Source organism: Vicia villosa, linkage group LG2 (genome assembly GCF_029867415.1).
Source record: "Vicia villosa cultivar HV-30 ecotype Madison, WI linkage group LG2, Vvil1.0, whole genome shotgun sequence".
Taxonomy (NCBI): Eukaryota; Viridiplantae; Streptophyta; class Magnoliopsida; order Fabales; family Fabaceae; genus Vicia; species Vicia villosa.
In genome coordinates this window covers 230,174,882-230,196,175 of record NC_081181.1, presented here as the reverse complement: position 1 = coordinate 230,196,175, position 21,294 = coordinate 230,174,882, and the positions used below count along the sequence as shown (strand labels likewise).

Here is a 21,294-nt window from a genome sequence, read left to right as displayed (position 1 = left end):
ATAATTAATCAAACATTTTATGTAATAGGAGGACCGTAAAGATAATTGATGGATACTCCACAAATTATGTTGAGGGACATGGGTAACTTAAATGAAATTTTCACACCATGCGTAACACGATAAATGTCTAAGGGCTTAATATTGAATTGAATAAGGGTGACACAGTCTATGCCTTATGTTCAATATAGACATGAGGGAAAAAAGAGTAAGTATACACATAAATATATCACATAAAGATTTTTTGTCATATCAAATGGTATTTTTGTGATTTGGGTTGTGGTGATGTGTTCTAGATATCGCTCACTATTTATCATATTAAAAGTGTAATTTGATATAATTGTCCACGTCGCGAGAACCTATAAGGTCACACACAAGCACAAACTGATGGGATAAAATAAATTAAGTGAAGCTTATTCGATTGTGTGAACTTGCAATGCACTAGTGTTAAATAAAGAAACACGGGACATTGTAGGGTATAATGTACTTAAGTGCAATATAGGACACCGTAAAGTATAGTGTACTTAAGTCAAATAAGAAACATTGTAAGGTATGATGTACTTAAGTAAAACACATAACATTGTAAGATATGATGGTCTTAAGTGAAATACAATACATCATAAGGTACAATGTGCTTAATGGGCTTGTTCAAGTTGTAGTCCACACAATTGGTTCTATAAATATAACACTTCTACAGAAGTATTTGATATTTAACCAAATTCGGCTTGTAAAACCCTACCATACCTCTCTCTCTCTCTCTCTCTCTCTCTCTCTCTCTCTCTCTCTCTCTCTCTCTCTCTCTCTCTCTCTCTCTCTCTCTCTCTCTCTCTCTCTCTCTCTCTCTCTCTCTCTCTCTCCATAATAGATAGAAATGAGATTGAATATACTTTGTTCGTGTGGACTAAGTATAGGTGTTGTTATTTATTCAACGTTCATGATTGTTCTTGACTATGCATCAACGGTTAATCTCCACAAGATGTAACCATTATATCATTTAGCATGTTCATCCGTATGATTTATAGAGAACACACATGTACACATTCAAGATCTCCACTTTGCATTAAAACTAAATTGGATAAACATATAATCTAGAAAGCTCCAACTGACTAAATCACACGCTCTTTCAAAATCTATCTTAAAGTGAGACTTTTATTTATTTATTAGCTAGATCCAAGAGTTCTGGTAGTTTTCAAGTTGTTTAAAGTGGAGTTTGAAGTTGCATCCGATGATTTATTTATTTTTTTTAAAATTCTAGACTTTATGCAATAGGTTAAAACCGTTGTCTAAAGTGAATGACAAATAAAATAAAACCGTTGCCTAATAAGTGTTTCGATATGAAACTTCAATCCTCACTTTAATCAACTTTAAAACTATCAAACACTTTAATTAAGTGTTTTAGTATGCAATTTAAATATTTTGACTATCGGAACTCTTTTTTCAAGTATATTAAAAATTAATTTTTTTTTACCAAATTACTTTAAAAAATGTTCCAATTTATATATTGTTGAGTGTTCCGGTAGCTTTACCGAAATGTGAAAAAAAGTGAAATTTTTTAAAATATAAATTCTATATAAAATATATTTTAGTCTAAATGTTTTTAATATAGAGAGGTATGAATATAATTGAAGTAAAATTTTCAAAGTTATGCTACGCCACTATATATCATTAGTCATGCGAAATTATTAAAAGTGGCAAATGTAAAAAGAAAATTAAAAAATGTATATCTAATCTAATTAGCATAGCCTCTACAAATTTAAAATATAAAAGTTGTTCGTCTATATCTATCGTGTGGATCTCAAACTTGACTTTTTTCTTTTTTTAATAACAAAAATTTATTGAAAATCTACATATACAATTAAAATTGTATAGAAATATACGGACAATAAAGAGTGTTGTTATCTTTTTCAATTTTATAATTATTTAAAATTTTACAAATTGATTTCTTTAAATTTTAAATCGATTTTTGTTCATCATTCATCAATTAGTTTAATTTCATAAAATAATTCAACAAATTTTAGAAATAAATAAAACTTAATCTATATAAACACATAAAACAAAACAAAAATTAATCGAATAGTTTAAATTAGTTTTTTTTTTTTTTTTGAAAATTAGTTATATCTATTATTTTAAATTTTAACAATCGTGCCTTGTTTTACTTTAGCCAGCACATTGGCAAAGCCACATCTGAGCTGTACTAGACTACTAGTACTTATCTATGTGTCATTTTCTTAATTAAGCTAATAAGCCAACACATATATTTATTCCAATAAATAATGGTTCCATCACAACGTGGTCCATAAAAAAATATTAATTAATTAACTTCTTAAATTAAAGTATGAAATATTTATATCATTCATTCCAATTTTCAAGGAGTATATCATAACGCGACGGAGCTAGGCGGTTAATTAACAAACATGGGGTGGTTAACGAACCGTTGGACCGGCGTCGCGGCGGCGATATGGATCCAATCGAGCTGCGGTGCATCGTACACCTTCAGCATCTACTCTCCGATCCTCAAATCAACACAAGGCTACGATCAATCAACTCTCGACACTGTTTCCGTCTTCAAAGACATCGGCGCCAACTTCGGCGTTCTCGCCGGTCTCCTTTACTCCGCCGTGACGCCTTACGGTGAACGATCGCTGACATCTAAGTCGAATTGGAGTTCACTCGGCGGTCCTTGGATTGTTGTGGCTGCCGGTGCTGTTCAGTGTTTTGTGGGCTTTTTCTTCATTTGGGCTTCGGTTGTGGGATTGATCAATCAGCCTCCTGTTCCTCTTATGTGCTTTTTCGCTTGGCTTTCTGCTAATGGTCAAACGTTCTTGAATACTACCAATGTTGTTACTGGCTTGCGTAATTTTCCTCAATATGGTGGCACCATCATTGGTATCATGAAGGTAACAATTTCAAATAATATAGATATTTAAAAAAGACGCGGTCGCTTAAAGTCTTTTGCGATTTTAGTCGGTACAGGGGTCGCAACATTGATTGCAGTCGTCGCGGTCTGACTTAACTGTAATTTGTTCTTTAATATAAAAACGGTGGTAACAATATTAATACGTTGAAAATTGAAGTGAATTTCATCCTAATTATTTTTCAGGGTTTTCTTGGGCTAAGTGGAGCTATCCTGATTCAACTGTATCATGCATTTTTTGATGGTGAACCAGCCACCTTTCTTTTGATGATAGCTTGCTTACCTGCAATCATTTCTCTGTTGTTTATGTTTCTGTTGAGGATCTATGAATTGCAAGATTATAATTACAAAAAGCATTTGGATGGTTTCTCCGTGGTCACTGTTATTATTGTTGTGTATCTTATGTTCATAATAGTTCTGCAGAATTTCGTGAGCTTGCCATATTGGGCACGGGTTTTTACGTTTGTTGTGCTTATGGTTCTACTAGCATCGCCGTTTGGCATTGCTGTGAAAGCTCAGAGAGAGGACTCGAAGATATTTTCACAAAGTCAATCCATTGAGACTGCTGCCCCTGCAATAGAATACCAAGAGCTGCCTAGAGAGGAGGTGCAAGAACAGGATACTTCGGGTGATAAGTTGCCCCTTGATGTAGAGATGAACATATTACAAGCTTTGTGTACCGTTGAGTTTTGGATGTTGTTTGTGACCATGATAGCCGGTTTGGGTTCTGGGCTTACGATGATAAATAATATGAGTCAAATAGGAGAATCTTTTGGGTATAGTACTATTGAAATTAGCAATATGGTGTCATTATGGAGTATGTGGAATTTTCTCGGCCGCTTTGGTGGCGGCCATGTATCGGATTATATAATGCACAAAAGAGGATGGCCGCGGCCCCTGTTGTTGGCTGTAACTCTGGGGATTACAATTCTTGGTCATTTAATCATAGCTTCTGGTTTCCCTGGAAATTTTTATTTGGGTCCTGTCCTGGTGGGAATTTGCTATGGCACAAATTGGTCCTTAATGCCAACAATCACTTCTGAGATATTTGGAGTGAAGCACATGGGTACCATTTTCAACGCTATTGCTGCAGCTAGTCCACTTGGGTCTTATATACTTTCTGTGAGAGTTGTTGGATATATATATGACAAGGAAGCAAGTGAAGATAACTCATGCTTCGGCATCCACTGTTTCATGTTGTCATTTCTGATCCTGGCCGGTGTGTCTTTTCTAGCATTTTTGGTCAGTCTGGCATTGTATTTCCGGACCCGAAGGTTCTATAAGCTAGTTGTTATTAGAAAATTAAAATATTATGCGAGATGACGAAGTTTTTTTTTTTTGCTTGCATTTTATCATAAGGTTGTCTATAAAGCTGATGAGTTATGAAATTTACCTGTTCTTTAGGGTCAGTTTAAGAAAGATATGTATTCTATTATTCTTTGAGTTATCATTTGCCAGTTGCCACGGCTATCTATGACTGTGATTATAGATTTTCACTTCTTAGATAGCATCATTGTACTGTGGACATACCTCTCTGTACTTTAATCAATACTATTACAATAAATATAGAATCACTGTTGATGGACTATCGGGTATAATTGTCTGAATTTCTTACCTTTTAATTGAAGTAGAAGGTATAATTTCATTTGCAAACCTGGAGCATGCATTATTTGTGTCTTTCATATTTTTTTAATTTTGACATTCTTTGAAAGCCATTTCTTTTGTATTTGGTTAATGTAGATTTGATTTTTTTTTTCCCTGTGTGTTTTAATGTTTGGTTTTTTGGATGACTGTTTTACTTTGTACAAATGAATGTGCATAAACATCATACTAAAATTTCAAGTACAATGTGATCCTGACATACTAAAATTCAAACATGGATACACAGTACACCTTTACGTGTGCACTTCACAAAAGAATATAGAGGAGCTTGCACATATTTAATTAGTTCAGGAACAGAACATATTGCGATACTGATCATATGTGCATTCACAGCAGAAAGGGGAGCTGAGAAACTTTTATGTATGCCTTATTTATGCCGGAGAGATCTGCAGGACCAAGGATATTTTGGTCTTCAACCTGAAGCTGCAGGTAATTTAGCTTTTAATTCTTACACCGTTACACGCATGACTATGTATATAATTTGCCATGTGATAACCTTCCATATTTTTTATTTCTTTGGAATTTCACAATAAGATACCATTTTTCTGACGGGTCCTTTCGGTTTCTTTTCCACGGCTGCAACTTCTTAGATCATTGCCTATATCTTACATCGGCCAACTTACTTTGCAAGACAAGTAACATGCTTGTTCACTATTGACCAAGAAGATCATTGTAAGTCTTTTCCGTGCATGTCTTGATTCATGTTCATATTTGTTGACCTGAATAAATAGCTCAAAAGATTAAGGTATCTCTTTTACTTCAAGAAATTGTTTAAAGGGGATTCTTGCTACTAACTCATTCAGGTGCAACCTCGTTTATTGTCGTTTAGACATTGTTATATTGGTGTGAGAACTCATTTTAGTTAACAGTGTGTCTAGAGTTCAAAACTCCATCCAAATTAGAAATTTCTCCCATTTGTGTGTATTGTACTTCAATAATCGTGTCTGTTTTTTCTTTTAGCTGCTTTTTTGAAAACCGGTTATCTTGTGTAAATTTGTTGCTGATTACATTTCTTGTGTATACATCCATGATGAAGGAGTTTTTTCTAATTTATATTTTTCTTTGGAGGTGTTGTGAGGGGTTCTGGAAAGATTGCATGTTTCTAAGCTTCTTGCTTATGAGGCTCTTCCCATCTATCAGGTAATTGGATCAGTGTTCACATATAAAAATATCTTCGAGTCTGGTGGTATCTGTATATATATTTTTATTCTAATCAGAATGAAAACCTGTCTTCATAGTTTCATGACATGTTTAATATTCATCATTAATAAGAGTGGTAATAATTAAAAGTACCAATTTATAGCATAAATGTTAGGATTGAAATCCTTGATATAACTTGGCCTTAATAAAAAAATTTCTCTGATTCAAGATGATATTTGGTTGACAATGATGTTATTTTTGAGTTGGATGCAAAAAATGTAGTTGATGGTTTTAACAAAACCCCTCTCCTATCTGTTTTATTTTAGTTTTATCATTAAAGATTGTATTTCTAGCATGTGTATTGTACAAACTGTTGGTTGAGTTTTTCAGGAGGCAAATTAATGTAGTAGGACATGAGTTAGTTAGGATGGTTACATCCATAGCTAGTCCTCAATCATTCAAGATGTTGCCTATTAATGTGCAAAAGCAAAATATCCAGCAGTAGTTACGTGTTTAAAACCATAATCAAATTCAAATTTATTTTAAATATTCGAATATAATTAAATGGTTATCGATAGATTTATTTATATATGGTTGGTTATTCATACATATATAATTTTTAGATCAGCTTGTAATTTGAGTGTTATTCCCCGTAAAATGAGTGAATCCGGATGCTTAACACAATGTCAGTTGTTCTGAGTTTAATTGTATTGCTTCTTCTATTAAACAGTTACTACTTTTTATTCTCAACTTTGAGGTGAAATTTGTTAAACGTCAAACAAATATGGTTGTACATTTGTTAGCGAAGGCGATCGATTCTTGGTCTAGACAAAATATTGTTAATGTTATTCTTCCTTGTATGTTGAACTTTTATTTTATTGATTAGTCAATTTTGCTCTTGTCAAACAAAAAAACACAAACCTCATATACTCTCTCAATAATAATTTCACAATTTTTAAAATAATTTTTTTATTCAAAAATTAAAAATAATAATAAAAACGATTTTTTAATTTGAAAACTAAAAACAATTAAGTTTTTATCTTAAAAAAATATTTTTGTATTTTTTTCTTACCGAAAATAAAATAAAAATCAGTTTTTAAATTTCATAAACTTTCTTAAAAAAATAATTTTTCCTATAAATAAAAAAAGGAAAACAAAAAATAAGTTAGCATTATTTTACACATGCGAGTTAAAAACTCACGTTACTTGCTTGAAACTATATTTTTTTAATAAATTAAAAATTAAAACGAAAAAAGAAATAGCATTATTTTAGACATGTATTGTGAACCATGAACATGTTTTATGAATCATGAACATCCTCTTAAAAATTAAAAAAAATTGGATTCGGATAAATTTTGATTTTAAAACCATAACTAAATTTAGAATGGGTTATAAAACCAGTTTTTTTTTTAAAAAAAAAGTGATTTTTAGCTTTTATATCCAATTAAATATGTAACTTATATTTATAAATGGTTTGGCTTTAAAAAAATCAAACCATGCACGCCCCTATTTATTTGTATTTTTAAAGCGTTTTATAATGATTATATTTGGTTGAAATTAATTTACTTTTTAATCCTTAAAATATTATAACACTCATGCTAAATTAAATAAAAACAATGTGATATTAAAAAATAAATTGGCAATTCACAAACATAGATAATCTAACACAAAATATTTAATATTTGAAATATTTTAAAATATATTAAATCATAAATAAAATATTTATAAATTTCGTACAATAATAATATCAATAATAATATGTGAATTATTTTATCATTTTGATGATCCATCTAATCCATAAAATATTTATAAAATTAGATTATAGATAATATATATAGCTGATATACTATAATTACATATAAATATATAATACAACACATAACTTATAAAACAATTAAGTTCTTAAAAATAAAATAATAAATAAAAATGAATACAATAAAACATGTGAAAAAATAAAGAAAGTAAAGTTAGCATATTAATAAAAAATAATAAAGAAAAAATAATAGAGTTGTCGTAAAAAATGGAGGAATTCTAATAAGGCGACAAAAATTAACGTATAGTATATATCAAAAATAATTTAGAATTTTAATTAAAAAGTGAGGATAATTTTGTCAATATAACAAAAATAAATTTTATCATAACTCCTCTCCCTCCCCTCCTCTCCCCTCCAAATCCCTCCAATTTGGAGGAAACACAAAATTGCTCCAGAAGGGAATCTGATTACCTCCAATCCCCTCCCCTCCCCTCATAAAAAATTGAACCAAACATAATTAACTTTAAATATTCCCTCCCTTCCCCTTCCCTCCCCTCCCCTCCAAAACCCCTCAACCAAACGCACCCTAAAAGAAGGGATGACAAGAATGCAATGATAAAAAATTGTGTTGCTATTTTCTAGAATTAAACCATTCAATTTATATCAGTTTGGTTCTATAATTGTCAAAATTAGTTGCATTTGAAAAAATATGTGAATTCTAACTTATTGAAAAGCAAAGTAGTTTGCCATTCATTTTTTAGTTCACATATGAGATCAACTGCAACTTTAGATTGGTGCATTCTAAATTTCTAATATACGTGGATCTTTTGAAGTTTTATCAATAAGAGAAACGTCATTATATTTGTTGATGAGTACACTAGAATCAATTGACTATACATAGTAAAACTCAATAGTGAAGCACTAGAAATATTCAAGAGGTTTAAGATTCTGACGGATAATAAGAGACTAATAAAGATTTTGAGAACTGATATTGTAGGCAGTGGCGGTTTTAGCATACGGCAACCTCGGGCAGTTGCCCAGGCTCTACATCAAACTAGTGCTATATATTTTGCAGCTTATCCATCTACTTTTAATTTGTTCTCATTCTACACTACCTACACACTAATATTAAAAATTTAGCATTCACTATTTTTTATTCTAACTCCTTAGCCCGAATGATAAATAGCATCATCAATTAATCAAGTTAAAGCGCAAACCAATTGTCACCTTTTCATAGGTTAACATAAACCACATAAAATTCTAGCAGGTTGTTTAATAAGAAATACTAATATTTTATAGGTTTTTTTAACGAATGTCCTCGAGACACTCTTTAAGATACTAAATAAAAAAAATATTTTTTACAAAAATCGATATTTCAATTTCTAATGTATTAAATACACGTATTTTAAAAAAACTTACCACTTTAATCACTTAAAGAGTACCCTAAAAATATTGATTAACATTTCCCATATTTTATTTATAATATAGTAATTATTTTATGAAAGTAACATAAGTTTGATAAAATAGAAAAATTAGAAAATTCTATGTTCTTGATTTTACTTTCTCATTTCCTCTTCGACTAAAATTTTAGCTAGTCGTCAAATTTAATTTTCATTTTCTCATTTCTTCTTGGACTAAAATTTTAGCCAATCATCAAGTTTATTAATAGTTCCCACATATTAATATTATTATAGTTTTTGATGGTATGTTATATCGAGTAGGAGATATTCAAGTCATTTGATGATATTGTTCGAACATTTAACATAAAGAAGTTTTAGAAAGGACATTTGTCTCGTAATTTTATTTAACCCGCTATTGTAAAATTATGTTTATCTCTTTTATTTTAAATTATATTTTTGTTGAAAAAATGACGAGTCTCTTTTATTTTGATTGATGACTATTTATATATAATTACAATGTAAATTTACGGTCTTTAAATTTTTGCCCAGGCTTTATAATTTATCTGGCTCCGCCACTGATTGTAGGTGGACATATCTAAAAATAATTTGAAGTTTTTTATGGAAGTAAAGGAAAAGAAAAAGGCATATAAATTTGTATAACTACCAAATAACAAAAAGACAATTGATTTTAAGTGGATTTTTAAAGTCAAGTTAAATCTAAGTGGTAATGTCTCAAAGCATAAGGCAAGACTGGCTATTAGATGCTTCCAAAGAAGGTATGAGTTTGACTATTAGGAAGTATTAGCATGAAACTATTAGATTTATGGCACCTCTAACTAGTAATAGAAGTTAGACATTTACATAAATTATAAGGTTAAATATGTTTGTGTTTTTAATAAATATCTCAAATTTTGCAACACTGATTATAACACACAAATTCATCAATCGCAACCAATCATGCTTCTTTTTAAATATATTTAAGATAATGTGTTTCTCTAAAGATTGTTTTCTCCTAAGTTATTGTTAATAGGGTGAGAAAATCTTGGCGTTGTTGAAAGCTGCAAAGGTTGATGTTGAAGCTTATTGGCCAAATTTATTTGCCAAGCTCGCTGAGAAGAAAAATCTTGATGATTTGATTTTAAATGCTGCCGGAGGTGGGACTCCTGCTTCTGTATCAGCTCCGGTTACTGCTCTAGTCGAGGAAAACAAGGTAGGTTTTTTTGGTGAACACGTTGTTGTTGAACTTAGTCTTGTAGATGTTGGTTATCTAATTGACGTGTTTGGTTGTGCTTGCAGGAAGAACCAAAGGAAGAAAGTGATGATGACATGAGATTCAACTTGTTTGATTATGAGCACTTGTATGATCTTGTTCAATTTTTGTAATGGTCAGGTGTAGAACTAATTAGGTTTTCATTTTGTTTTGATTGCATTATTAGGTAAAGATTTTGTTGTGCTATTAACTTGAGACTTTGAGTTAGTATCAATTTTTCCTAAGAATTAAAAATTGACAAGTGGTTTGTTCTATGTTCATGTGTGCCTCTTGCTTTAGATTGTGCTAATATGTTAATGTTTTTAGCTTAATTTTTACCATGACGCAATAATCAATTTATCCTATTTTAGTTGGACAAATAGTTAACCGTGCCCGATTCACCTCTCTTGTGCAGAAAGTCACACAGTTCATTTGCAGATATATTATTTTGATCTTTTATCATCATTGACATTAACTTTCTTCCAACTAGTTTAATTATATACTTTAGCCATGAAAACATTTTAAATTTCATTGGGGTTTTTTAATCGGATTTAGGCTTAGACTATAAAGGGTATCTAGATAATGATGTGAATTTTAGTTTTATGTTCCAATCCAAGCATATTTCTCATATAGCCAATTTCTCAACTAGGAAAATGTTCGATGTTCTGTCTCCAGATCAAATTCCATAATTAAGCTTTAATGTTTTTCATAAATGAACTTTTTGATATTGGACCGAATGTTGAAATGGAGTTTGTTAACTTGAACTGGTGGAATAAATCAGGTTACTGAACTCACAAAACCAAACTGTTGAAAACATTGCACGGGTCTTTTTTCCTTCCCTTGTGTAAATCACTTTATCTCTAGTTTTTTTATGCATTTTATGTGTTATGGAAAAACAACTTCATAGGTTTAGGAGAAGATTTCTCACTGAGTTAGCTCTTATGTTTCAAGTTTATCAAGCTTATAATTTTCAAGATTTTTTATTTCATCTTCCATTGAGGGGTGTAGTTGTTACAACTTCAAGTTCAGTAATTAAGTTTTTTTTTATCATCTAAGACTAAATCAGAACTAAAGAACCTATGTAACTGATTTTAAATCCAATTCAAAACTTGAGTTAAAAATAAATCTAGTTTAAAACACTATAATGACTCTACTCCTAAATCTTCAACCATTTCGGTTCAGAAAGACAACATGTTTCAATTAGGTTCAAGTTGAACATCAACCAATTTGGTTTAGTTCGAACTAAAAGGAATGATGATCTATAATTCTAAAGCAAAATAATAAACTGTCCAAGATCACGTATAATCCCAAGTTTAAACTCCTTGAAAATCCTTCTTTGACTGTGTCCACTAATCCACCAGTCGAGGCAACAATAGGTGTCAATCTTGCTTCTTTTGAAATATAAATTTCCCTCTATTGTTTTGGTAGCATTTTAATTATTATATAATATTTAGGTCAGTTGCCATTGATGAATTTGTGTGTTGTAATTGTTGTTGCAAAACTTGCTCGCAAGGTGTTCCATAAATGTTCAGAACCAATATCTTCCTTCTTTTCTCTGGGATTGTTTATATGGGTTTTAAACCTCTTGTAATTTCAAGCGTTTTCAAAATTTTGCCAAGCTGCCCTCCTGTAGTTGATGGCAGAGACCAAAATTATAGATGAAAAATTTAATAAGGATTATTTATTGAAGGAAAATTTTAGAGGGACTAAAAGTAAATTTTGGGATATTTATAAGGACCACAAACATATTTAATCCTAAATTATATGCCAAACATGCATTTCTTAATGGAGTGTTAAAATAAATTATATTTGTTACCCAAACACCCAAATTTGAAAAAATAGAAAAGAGAAACTAATATACAAACTACATAAATTTTTGTATAATCATATGAAAACTTTTGTGGCATGGAATAAGAGGATAAACCTGCTTTTATTCATCTTAAGTTTCAGACATGTATACGGAGTATGAAGTGTTGTGTGTGATGAGATACATTTTGGTGTAATTACAAGCAAGAGTTTACTTGATAGTTTTATTGAATATTTTCTTAGAGTTGTAATAGATCTTGATTTGTCTATTAAAAATAAAAACATGCTTGCTTGTGTGGATGTTCTGGTGTACGAGCGGGTATAAGGGAGTGTTATGAAGGTCCTAAAATTTGGCCTAATTCATCCAGACAAAATCGGCTTGTAAGGTGAGGGATTCCACTCTATATAAACTCTCTCAATGCTCTATCTCCAACCAATATGGGACTTTATGATATTCCTAACACACCCCTTACGCCTCAACACTCCTTTTGGGCTTAATGCGTGAATAATAACGGTGGGCAGCCCATGATCTGATCGATCGGTTTTGATACCAGCTTATAGTTTGGCCAAACTCATTCATACAAAACCAACTTGTAAGGTGAGGGGTGTCACTCTATATAAACTCTCTCAATGCCATGTCTCCAACCAATGTGATATTTTAGGATCTTACTAACAGGAAACATGCTTGTGTGGATTTGACTGGAGTTTCCCACTTGTCGAATTGAGAGCTGATGGCTTTACTGTGGGACAAACAACTCCCAAAGCTGCTTTAAGTAAAGTGGTCAAACATGAGAAAATGTTTTTTTAACAATCAACATGGTTTTATATCATTTGCATTTGACACTTTTGGTTTCCTAGCACTATAAGCAGATGATCTTTTACAGAGAGTTCAAAGACTTAAGAATATCAATATTGTATCTCCTAGGTCTATGAATTTAGTTTTTAAGAGGATTAATTTTTCCTTTCAAAAAGGAATAATGACACAACTTATTGCCTATTTGCCTTTTACTTTTGTATAAACTTCACAATTAATTATAATTAAGTCATATTTGTTTTGTCACAAAAACAATTGAATTAAAAAATATTTTGTTTTATGATTAATAATGAATATGAGAACATGTCACTCTTTTTTGTTTTTCTTGTCATTGCATAGTCATAGTTTTTTCTCTTATATATTAAATGTTAAAGTGGATCCATATAAGATGTTCATTTGGGAGAAGTCTAAACATTTGGTAAGTAAATATTATTCTTGATAAAAAGGACGATTTGGGTGAAAGGAAAGAGACTAGTGGATTACATTGAAGTTATTATTGATGGTTATGTTAATAATGTAATTGTACATTAAAAATGTGTATGCTTTAAGTGTATTATAATATTCCTCTTTTAAGATTTAAGAATTTTAATACCTTAAAAACTGTCGTTGATGAAGAGAATGTTATTGTTTATATCTTACAAAAGAGAATACATGTGTGCTCTAATATTGAAAAAAATTAGGTTAACAAATGTTATTGATAAGGACCTAGAAGTAAATTGTGGTTCATATGAGAAATTGAGTTTATGTGCTAAATTTTTTCTAAAAACACTTAATAAGGTCTTTTGGAACAAACTCATTTGATCCATTTATCACAACAAAAAAATACAGAGAAAATGACACCCATGTGTCTAATAATTCAATCGACACTTTGTAGTTAGCTCACAAGGATAATATTATTAATAAACTCTCTCATATTATCTACTAGAATGTTAAAGAAGTAATAACTTCTTACAAATATATAGCTAAGAGTGACAAATAGTTTTGACCTGTTGAACATGCTTGTTTTGTTCCCTTTTTTTTTGTGCGGGACAAAATTTTAGACCAATACTTTTTTATATGGCTGCCCTGCCCCATGTAACACCCCATTTCTACCCGGCAAATATTATAAAAAATAGAGTATAAAATTTCCAACAAAACATGGGATGCTACACTTTCAACTTAAAAACAACGACAATCAATCACATATAAATCAGATACATAACACATAATTTCGGATGAACCGATAACAACCTGTTTAGTCTTTAAAATTATACCAAATTTCATTACTACGCCGCAGATTCATAAATTCAACGGAAAGTACCAAAACATCTTGTCCAACTTAAAACAACTTTAAAACAACTTTAAAACAACAAGTCTTTAATGAAAACAACTTTAAAATTCAGCAACATAATAAAAACCAACAATGACGAAAACACGCGTCCATCCTCCGGAGTGTTACGTATCAGAGCGACCAACACTTGACTCGAGCTAATGAAGGCAGACAACCTTCATTCTGGATTACCTGCACGTTACCAACATAGGGGTAACATTCAAACATAATGGGTGAGATATCGAACCATATAATTGAGTTTATGATAAATAATATAATAAATTTAGATCATATAAAACCACCGATTCACATCATTATATCCAACAAGCAATTCAAGTCACAACACTTCACATAAATTCACACTTATGCATTATAAAATGCGACACTAACTAGCACATGCATGTGGTACCAACAGGGCTTTAGCGCTCATCGCTAAATTTCTAATTAATAGAGGCATCAACAAGGCATAAGCCTTCATCACAGTTTATCAGTCCAGGCCGTCGCAGAGTATGCAAATGTATGTGACTCAATAAATGCGGCATTACCTACTCAACAACAACAAATCTCATCGCAAGGCATATGCCTATATAACTGTTATTACCAATAAATATAGGTAATTCATCATCACAATAATTCCTGCAACTTCGCATTATCAACAAAATAATAACATTACATCTTCAATTATATATCACAAAGAAAATAGCAGCATAATAAAGTATTAATCCCATAATTTTCTGTAGTTCACTGACTGATCTTCTTGCTAATTTTCTACTGTTGTTTTACTTTTACTAGCCTTCTTTATGGTAGTTTCAACAATTATACTGCTAATCTCTAATATTTTTATATATATTCTTACTACTGTTAATTATACACCGACTCTGCTATTTCTAAAACTCTGCTAATCTAGCTTATGTCACTGTATCAATTTCCTGTGACATGTTCAGCTAATTATCTTGTGGTACTGTTACTAATTTTTATTGGGAGTCATGTGAGAATTATACTAATTATATGTTACATGGCCCCCCACCTCCTCACTAGGAGCCACCGCCCCCTTACCTTGACCATGGGAGCACACACTCCATTCAACTCTTCCACCTAATGGGGATAGGCTCCCCCTCCTAACACACATGGGGATGACCTCCCCCTTCACACACACAGGGAGCGATCGCTCCCTTCTTATATTTTTTTCTTTTCATTTTTCTGCTACTTACAGAATCATACTATTCCCAGTTTTTTCTTCGATTACCATTTTTAAAATCCAATCAACATAACAACAAAATTACAACAACATAGAAATTATGCTCAATCAACACAAAATAATTTTTCAACAGCAACTGTTATACCCCAAAATTTGCCCGCATCTTTTTCAAAAAAGAAGGCAACAGATTTCTGTCTAAAAATTGGGAGTTTCATATAATCTTGGATTTTATTTCACAGATATCCTGATTTTTATGAATACTCGGTTTTTAGAATTTTTCTTATACGGTATTTTGGTTCGCTGTTGAATTTATTCTTACCCAAACGCTAATTACTGTTTATCATTTCACACGCGCTGTTTATTTGAGATTTATTTGCAGATAAATAGTACTGACGCAATTGGTACAGAATTAAATTTTTGCAGGCGCAGAGTCCGGGATTCAGACTGTACTGGTAACAAGTAAATTATTATTAGTTTTGTTTCCCACTAATTTTTACACTATATTCTATTATTTTCAAAATCTTTTCCTTTCTTTTCAAATCTCTTTCTTTCAAAATCAAATCCTAACTTTATTCTACACATCTCTCTTTTTCAAACCCTACCATACACTTTCTTTCAAATCCTACTACCACTCAAATTTTCCTTTTTTGTACGGAATCACTTCATTCCTCAACGTCTCTATCCTTCTTTTCACTCTATAAATACCTCTCATTTTTTCCATAAATTCTCACATCAAATTTCAACTCATCTCTCAAATTTATTTTCTCTTCTTCCCCGGCAAAAATGGCGAAGTGGATGGATACGTGTTTTCTTATGGTCATCACTGTCTTGGTGGTGATCATGTCCTTTTTCTGTCTGCACAGTCCTGAAAAATGCGGACCTGGGTTGTTTACACTCCCGATCATCTATATGTTATTATTTATAGCATGGGTTTTTAATTGTCATTTTTAAAGTTTGTCGTATCTTTTGCTTTCAAATAATGTACTGTTTATTTGTCGTACTGTTCATTATATTATGTAATATTTGTACTGTCAGTATTAAATGTCGTACTATTTGTCGTGTTGTAGTTTAATTATCCAGATAATATCTTGTGTGTTTTCTGCCAGTTAAATATTTATTTTTCTGTGCCTTAAATATTTTTCAAGGTTATTATCGGTAATTTCGTTCGCGTACGGTGTATTTTAATTATTTATTATGTCTGTGTTTTTCTAACAACTCATGTAAATAAATTTTCACCATTAACACAACAAAAAACAAAATAAAAAATTAACTTTAACTGTTGAATTTTCACTTTAACTGTTACGTTAATGCCCGAACAACCAGTTGACAGTCAAACCCGCTGACAGTGCAATTCTCCGTGTTTTGTACCATCAATCAAATCAATCTTTTTGCATTTCAAAGTTCCAAGATTTTTGTTCTAGAAGTCTTCTGAACATCACATGATCAACAGAGACTCAGCACTGCACAAAAATTAGGTACGCTTAACTGTCTCCTACACAAACAGTCCCTAACTAGGGTTTTTGTTTTTTTCAGGAGAACAAGTTTTTTGAGACCTCAAATGGATTTCATGGACCTCCATATATCTCAAAGTACCACCATACAAATTTTCAGACTTCAATTCGCTCAGACGCACAGTCAGCAGTTCAAACAGTCAACAGACGACCAGTTTGACCGAAAAGTCAACAGACAGTCAAAAATGAAATTTTTTGTCAACATCCATATTTTGTCAAAAGATTCATCATTTGATCATTGGTTGATCATAATTCATCAAGGAAAGATCAAAAATCAACAAAACCCTAAGTTTCAAAATTAGGGTTTTCTCCTAAAAAGTCAACTGAACTTTGACTGACCATAACTCTCTCCTCATTCATTCAAAAAATTCCAACCAAATCTTGTTTTGAAGGAAATTCAATTATCTTTCAAATGCAATTGATCCCATGGTCATTGGATTCACCATTTGAAAAATATGAGCTTAGACATTACAGGTCATTTTCAAAGTCAACAAAAAGTGGTTTTTTGTCAAAGGCCATAACATCAATATAACTTCTCCAAATGAAAAAAAGTTTCCAAAGTAGCTTGTAGAGGATATCTTGAGGTTTCTAAAAAGTACAAGAACTCCTTCATATGATAAAAATTGAGGGATTTATGCCTTGTTGAAGTTGGCTATATTTTGGGAAAATGCATGAAACCAACATTGATCAAAAGTGTTTTTTTTCCAAAAGGGGCCAAGTTTTCATGATCTAAACATGCTTCTAACAATGTTAAGGGCCTCCCACGACCAACCTAAGGCCCATAGCATTTTTATTTCTTTTTTGGTTTAATTTTATTACATTTAAAGTTAAATTGAAAAAGAAATGATGAAGGATAATGGTGCAATGCTTGATTCTTAAGCTAAGGCCACCAAGAATGATTCAACTCTGCAGCAAGAGAGGTACAAAGCAGGCCTAGGGCAAGAGGTTGAAGAAAAATCAAGCCATGGTCAAGAATTCAAACTTTTTTATATTAAAGAATTCAAAAGTTCAACAAAGATCATCAATGCTTCTTAGCTTAGTTTTGAAGCACTTCATTGCTTATAAATGAAGTAGGATACTTCAGTAATAGACACACACAATTACAGAATCAAATCTATGCTTGAAACATACTTGTATCATGCTTGAAATATTGTAAGAAATTTAAAATTCGAATTTTAAGTTTCAGTCCAATTCAAGTCCAAATATCTATTCCAAAACATTCCTCAAGTATCATTGAACATTTCCAAATCATTTCCAAGCTTGGAGGCATTCAGAATCGTACCTCAGAGCTCACGGTTTGTACTAAGTAAAACCAACCTCGAATCCATACTTCCATGCGTTTTAAATAATTTTTGATTATATATTCATGTTTAGATTAACCTGATGAACGTTTCTGGATAGTTAATTAAGATTTGGTCACGTATTCAAGAAGATGCCATAGCTAGGGTTTTCCAAATCCTTTTAGGGTTTTTCCCTACAACTAAAGGCATGGTTGAATTCGTGAGATTCAAACGAATCCATGGGTACCCTCGCGAAATATTTTTGTGTTGTTTTGCTTGCATTCGTATTGACAGGGTTATAGCAACGAACGGGAACCGTCACTAAAGGTAGTTGCAGACCTAAAACGACGGTCTGGAGGTTGAAGATGACCACGCGTCGCTCCCTCATTCGCTTGTTTGCGCGCGCGTTGGGTTTGAAACAAATGGATCCAGTGCGTTAAGACGTACGTGTTATCATGCTCCCTCTCATTCCTGGCCATCTGATCTCATTAATTCCCCCATCCAACGTGTCTGAATGCTCATCCTTACCATGGACCTTCTTATTAACCACACCTGATCATTAATTATATATTTTCTATTTTATTTTATTTACTTTGCAAAATTAATTTAAAATAGTTTAAAAAATCAAAAAAATGTAATAAAAATATTTTAAGGTTTATAAGATAATCTATTATTTTTTGACATAAAAATATTTTATTTTTCTTGATAATTAAAATATTTTGTTTAATTAATTAGTATATATTTATATATTTGCTTTTAATTATTTCAACCAATCAAAAAAATCAGACAAAATTGTTCTTTTTATTAAATTAGGTTATATATATTATAGACTAATTTTGTACATATTTAGAATATTTTTCTCTTTAAGTTTTAAATATTTGTATAATTATTTGCATAATTATATGTTAATTAACTTAATAATTTCAAAAACATCTTCAAAAAATCCAAAAAATTAGTTTTTATTTTAAAATTAATTTATAAGCAATATGAACATATTTTAGACTTAATTTTTTAGGTTTAAATTTTACTTCTACCTTTTTCTCATTTTAATTAAATTAATTATGCATTAATTCTAATTAAAATCAACCATACAAAAATTCCAAAAATACTTCATTTTATCTTATTGCAATTTAACTTCCTAGATAAAGTGTATAGGTTGTCAAAATCATGTAAATAGCGTAGTTTACATTTCTCGCACAATCGATGTAATAGCGTAGATTTATTTTCCGCATTTTACATTCCCGCACTTTAAATTCTGTACATATAAAACTGCGTGTATGTCAAAGATAATAACTGAAGCGTTAGGTCACTAACTTCAAAGACAAAAAATATCTGAATCAAAACACAATCACACTTGCACCTCTTAGGGTAATCCCTCTGTTACTCTTTTCAAAATCAAGTTCTACTGTTTCAAATACAAATTCAAACTTTTGTTTACATCCGGTCAAAGGAGAATTTTCTAAAAGAAATAGGAAAGGACCTTATAAACTTAGGGTAGATCTCCTAATTGCTTGTTCAAATCAAAATAACAAATGTCTCATATATCATTGTTTTTCAAAATAAAACTTTCAAAAAAGACAATACTTGGTATATATCCAAACAAGGATCATTACGAAGTTAAAGCTCTTTTTTTCAAAACATCTTTCGAAAGATAAAATATTTTGTATACATCCGCACAAGGATCATTACAAAGTCAATTCACAAAAAATGAATTTTAAAACCACATACAAGCATTTCAAGGCAAGACAAAATGATTCAAACAAGTGAGCTAAGCAATTAAGAGCCCATGGATAACCATGGATACAAAGGGTGCTAACACCTTCCCTTTGTATAACTTACCCCCTTACCCAAAATCTCTTAAAGGTCTTTTTCTGTTTCTTTTATAAACCTTTCCTTAAATTGGATAAAATAAAAGTCGGTGGCGACTCTCTGATTTTCAAAACTCAAAAGCGAAAGAAGAGTCAGTTCGTATCTCTCACACGAGGTATATAAAAAATCGAGGGCATGACAGCAACTCATTGACAATAAATAATTTTCAACATTCAACCACAACAATCAAACACAAACAGAAACGATTTCATAAATCCAATCCCACATACTACTCATCATATACCCTATTATAGAATCAAAACCCCACCATTACCTTGGATTGAAGGTTGCACTATAATTCGTTTGTTAAGTGTTGGGCAGGACGTTTTCTTTAGGTGGCGTTTGAGGCGAAAGCATTGGCGTACCGCGGGGAAGTTCTTACCATTCGCGAAACAATAAAGGCGTCGAGCTAACGACGTAAAACAAGCGCTTGTTGGGAGGCACCCCAACGGTTTTATTTTTCTGTTTTTCTGTAAATGAGTAGTGTAGGTGTTAAGTGGTGGCGCACTGGAAATTCTGTGTTTTCTAGACTAGTTCTGTTTTTCTGGTGTAGCGCACGTTGCGCGCTGTGTTGCTTTTGGCCAGTGACCTCTTTTTAACCGGTCACTCGACCCGTTTTTTTTCCACTTACACCAAGGCCTTATAGTTTAGTATTTTATAGTTTTATTTGTAATTCTTTTGTTCGTGTTTAGATTCAAATTTTGGCCCGTTCGCTTGTGGTTGCATTTGGTAATTCTCCAATTTTGATTGTTTCAACATGCCGGTTGTGCGATAATGATTGGCCGAATTTGTACATAGGAAGGTACTCGTTTATCGCTTTCTATAGCATAACATGTTTAGGAGACTTTTCATTTGTACAATTTTCATATTAGTCATTCTTTTTGCATAACTTGCTCATGACTTGAATCACAATTAGATTTCCCTTTTTACCATAAATGTGAGGTGGCTTTCCATTGTATATATGCGAGTGAACGATATTTCTTGTTTTAACTGGATATTATTATGTTTAATCTTTCGTTTGTATTGATTTTGTGAATGCACGAAAGTGATCAAGGCACTTGTTTGATTTTGAGCACAACTACCATTAGCCAAATATCAATTTACCTTGTGAGTGTGTGACCATTCGTAACCCCGTTGAGCCTTTTTGTCATTGTCCATTTTGTTTTTGAACTTGAGACATAGTTCACATTTGTGATGGATTTTGATTATCATTTTTCTTGAACCCTTAACTATGATGTTTAGTTGTATTTTTACCTTGCCTTAGAAAGTAGGGAGTATTCACTTTATGTTATGGTTGAATTTAAGTTGGGGAGAGGATGTTTACTTGCTTATGTTGTGGTTGATGTGAGGTTGAGAAAAGAAAAAGAAAAAAATGTGAGAAAGAAAGAAAAG

General features: G+C 31.5%; 1 protein-coding gene across 1 annotated transcript; it reads left to right on the top strand.

The window, feature by feature from the left end:
• Nucleotides 1-2,321: 2,321 nt before the first annotated feature.
• On the top strand, nucleotides 2,322-4,330 carry LOC131654190 (protein NUCLEAR FUSION DEFECTIVE 4-like). The gene is made up of 2 exons (XM_058924612.1): nucleotides 2,322-2,894; nucleotides 3,098-4,330. The coding sequence occupies exons 1-2, from the start codon at nucleotides 2,412-2,414 to the stop codon at nucleotides 4,232-4,234; spliced, it is 1,620 nt and encodes a 539-aa protein (XP_058780595.1). The 5' UTR covers nucleotides 2,322-2,411; the 3' UTR covers nucleotides 4,235-4,330.
• Nucleotides 4,331-21,294: the final 16,964 nt, after the last annotated feature.

What these genes read in the sequence shown, in the direction of transcription:
- LOC131654190 (XM_058924612.1), top strand. Translation starts at nt 2,412, where the DNA reads ATGGGGTGGTTAACGAACCGTTGGACCGGCGTCGCGGCGGCGATATGG. An exon ending in CCATCATTGGTATCATGAAG is followed by an intron (nt 2,895 to 3,097) that starts GTAACAATTTCA and finishes ATTATTTTTCAG; the next exon opens with GGTTTTCTTGGGCTAAGTGG.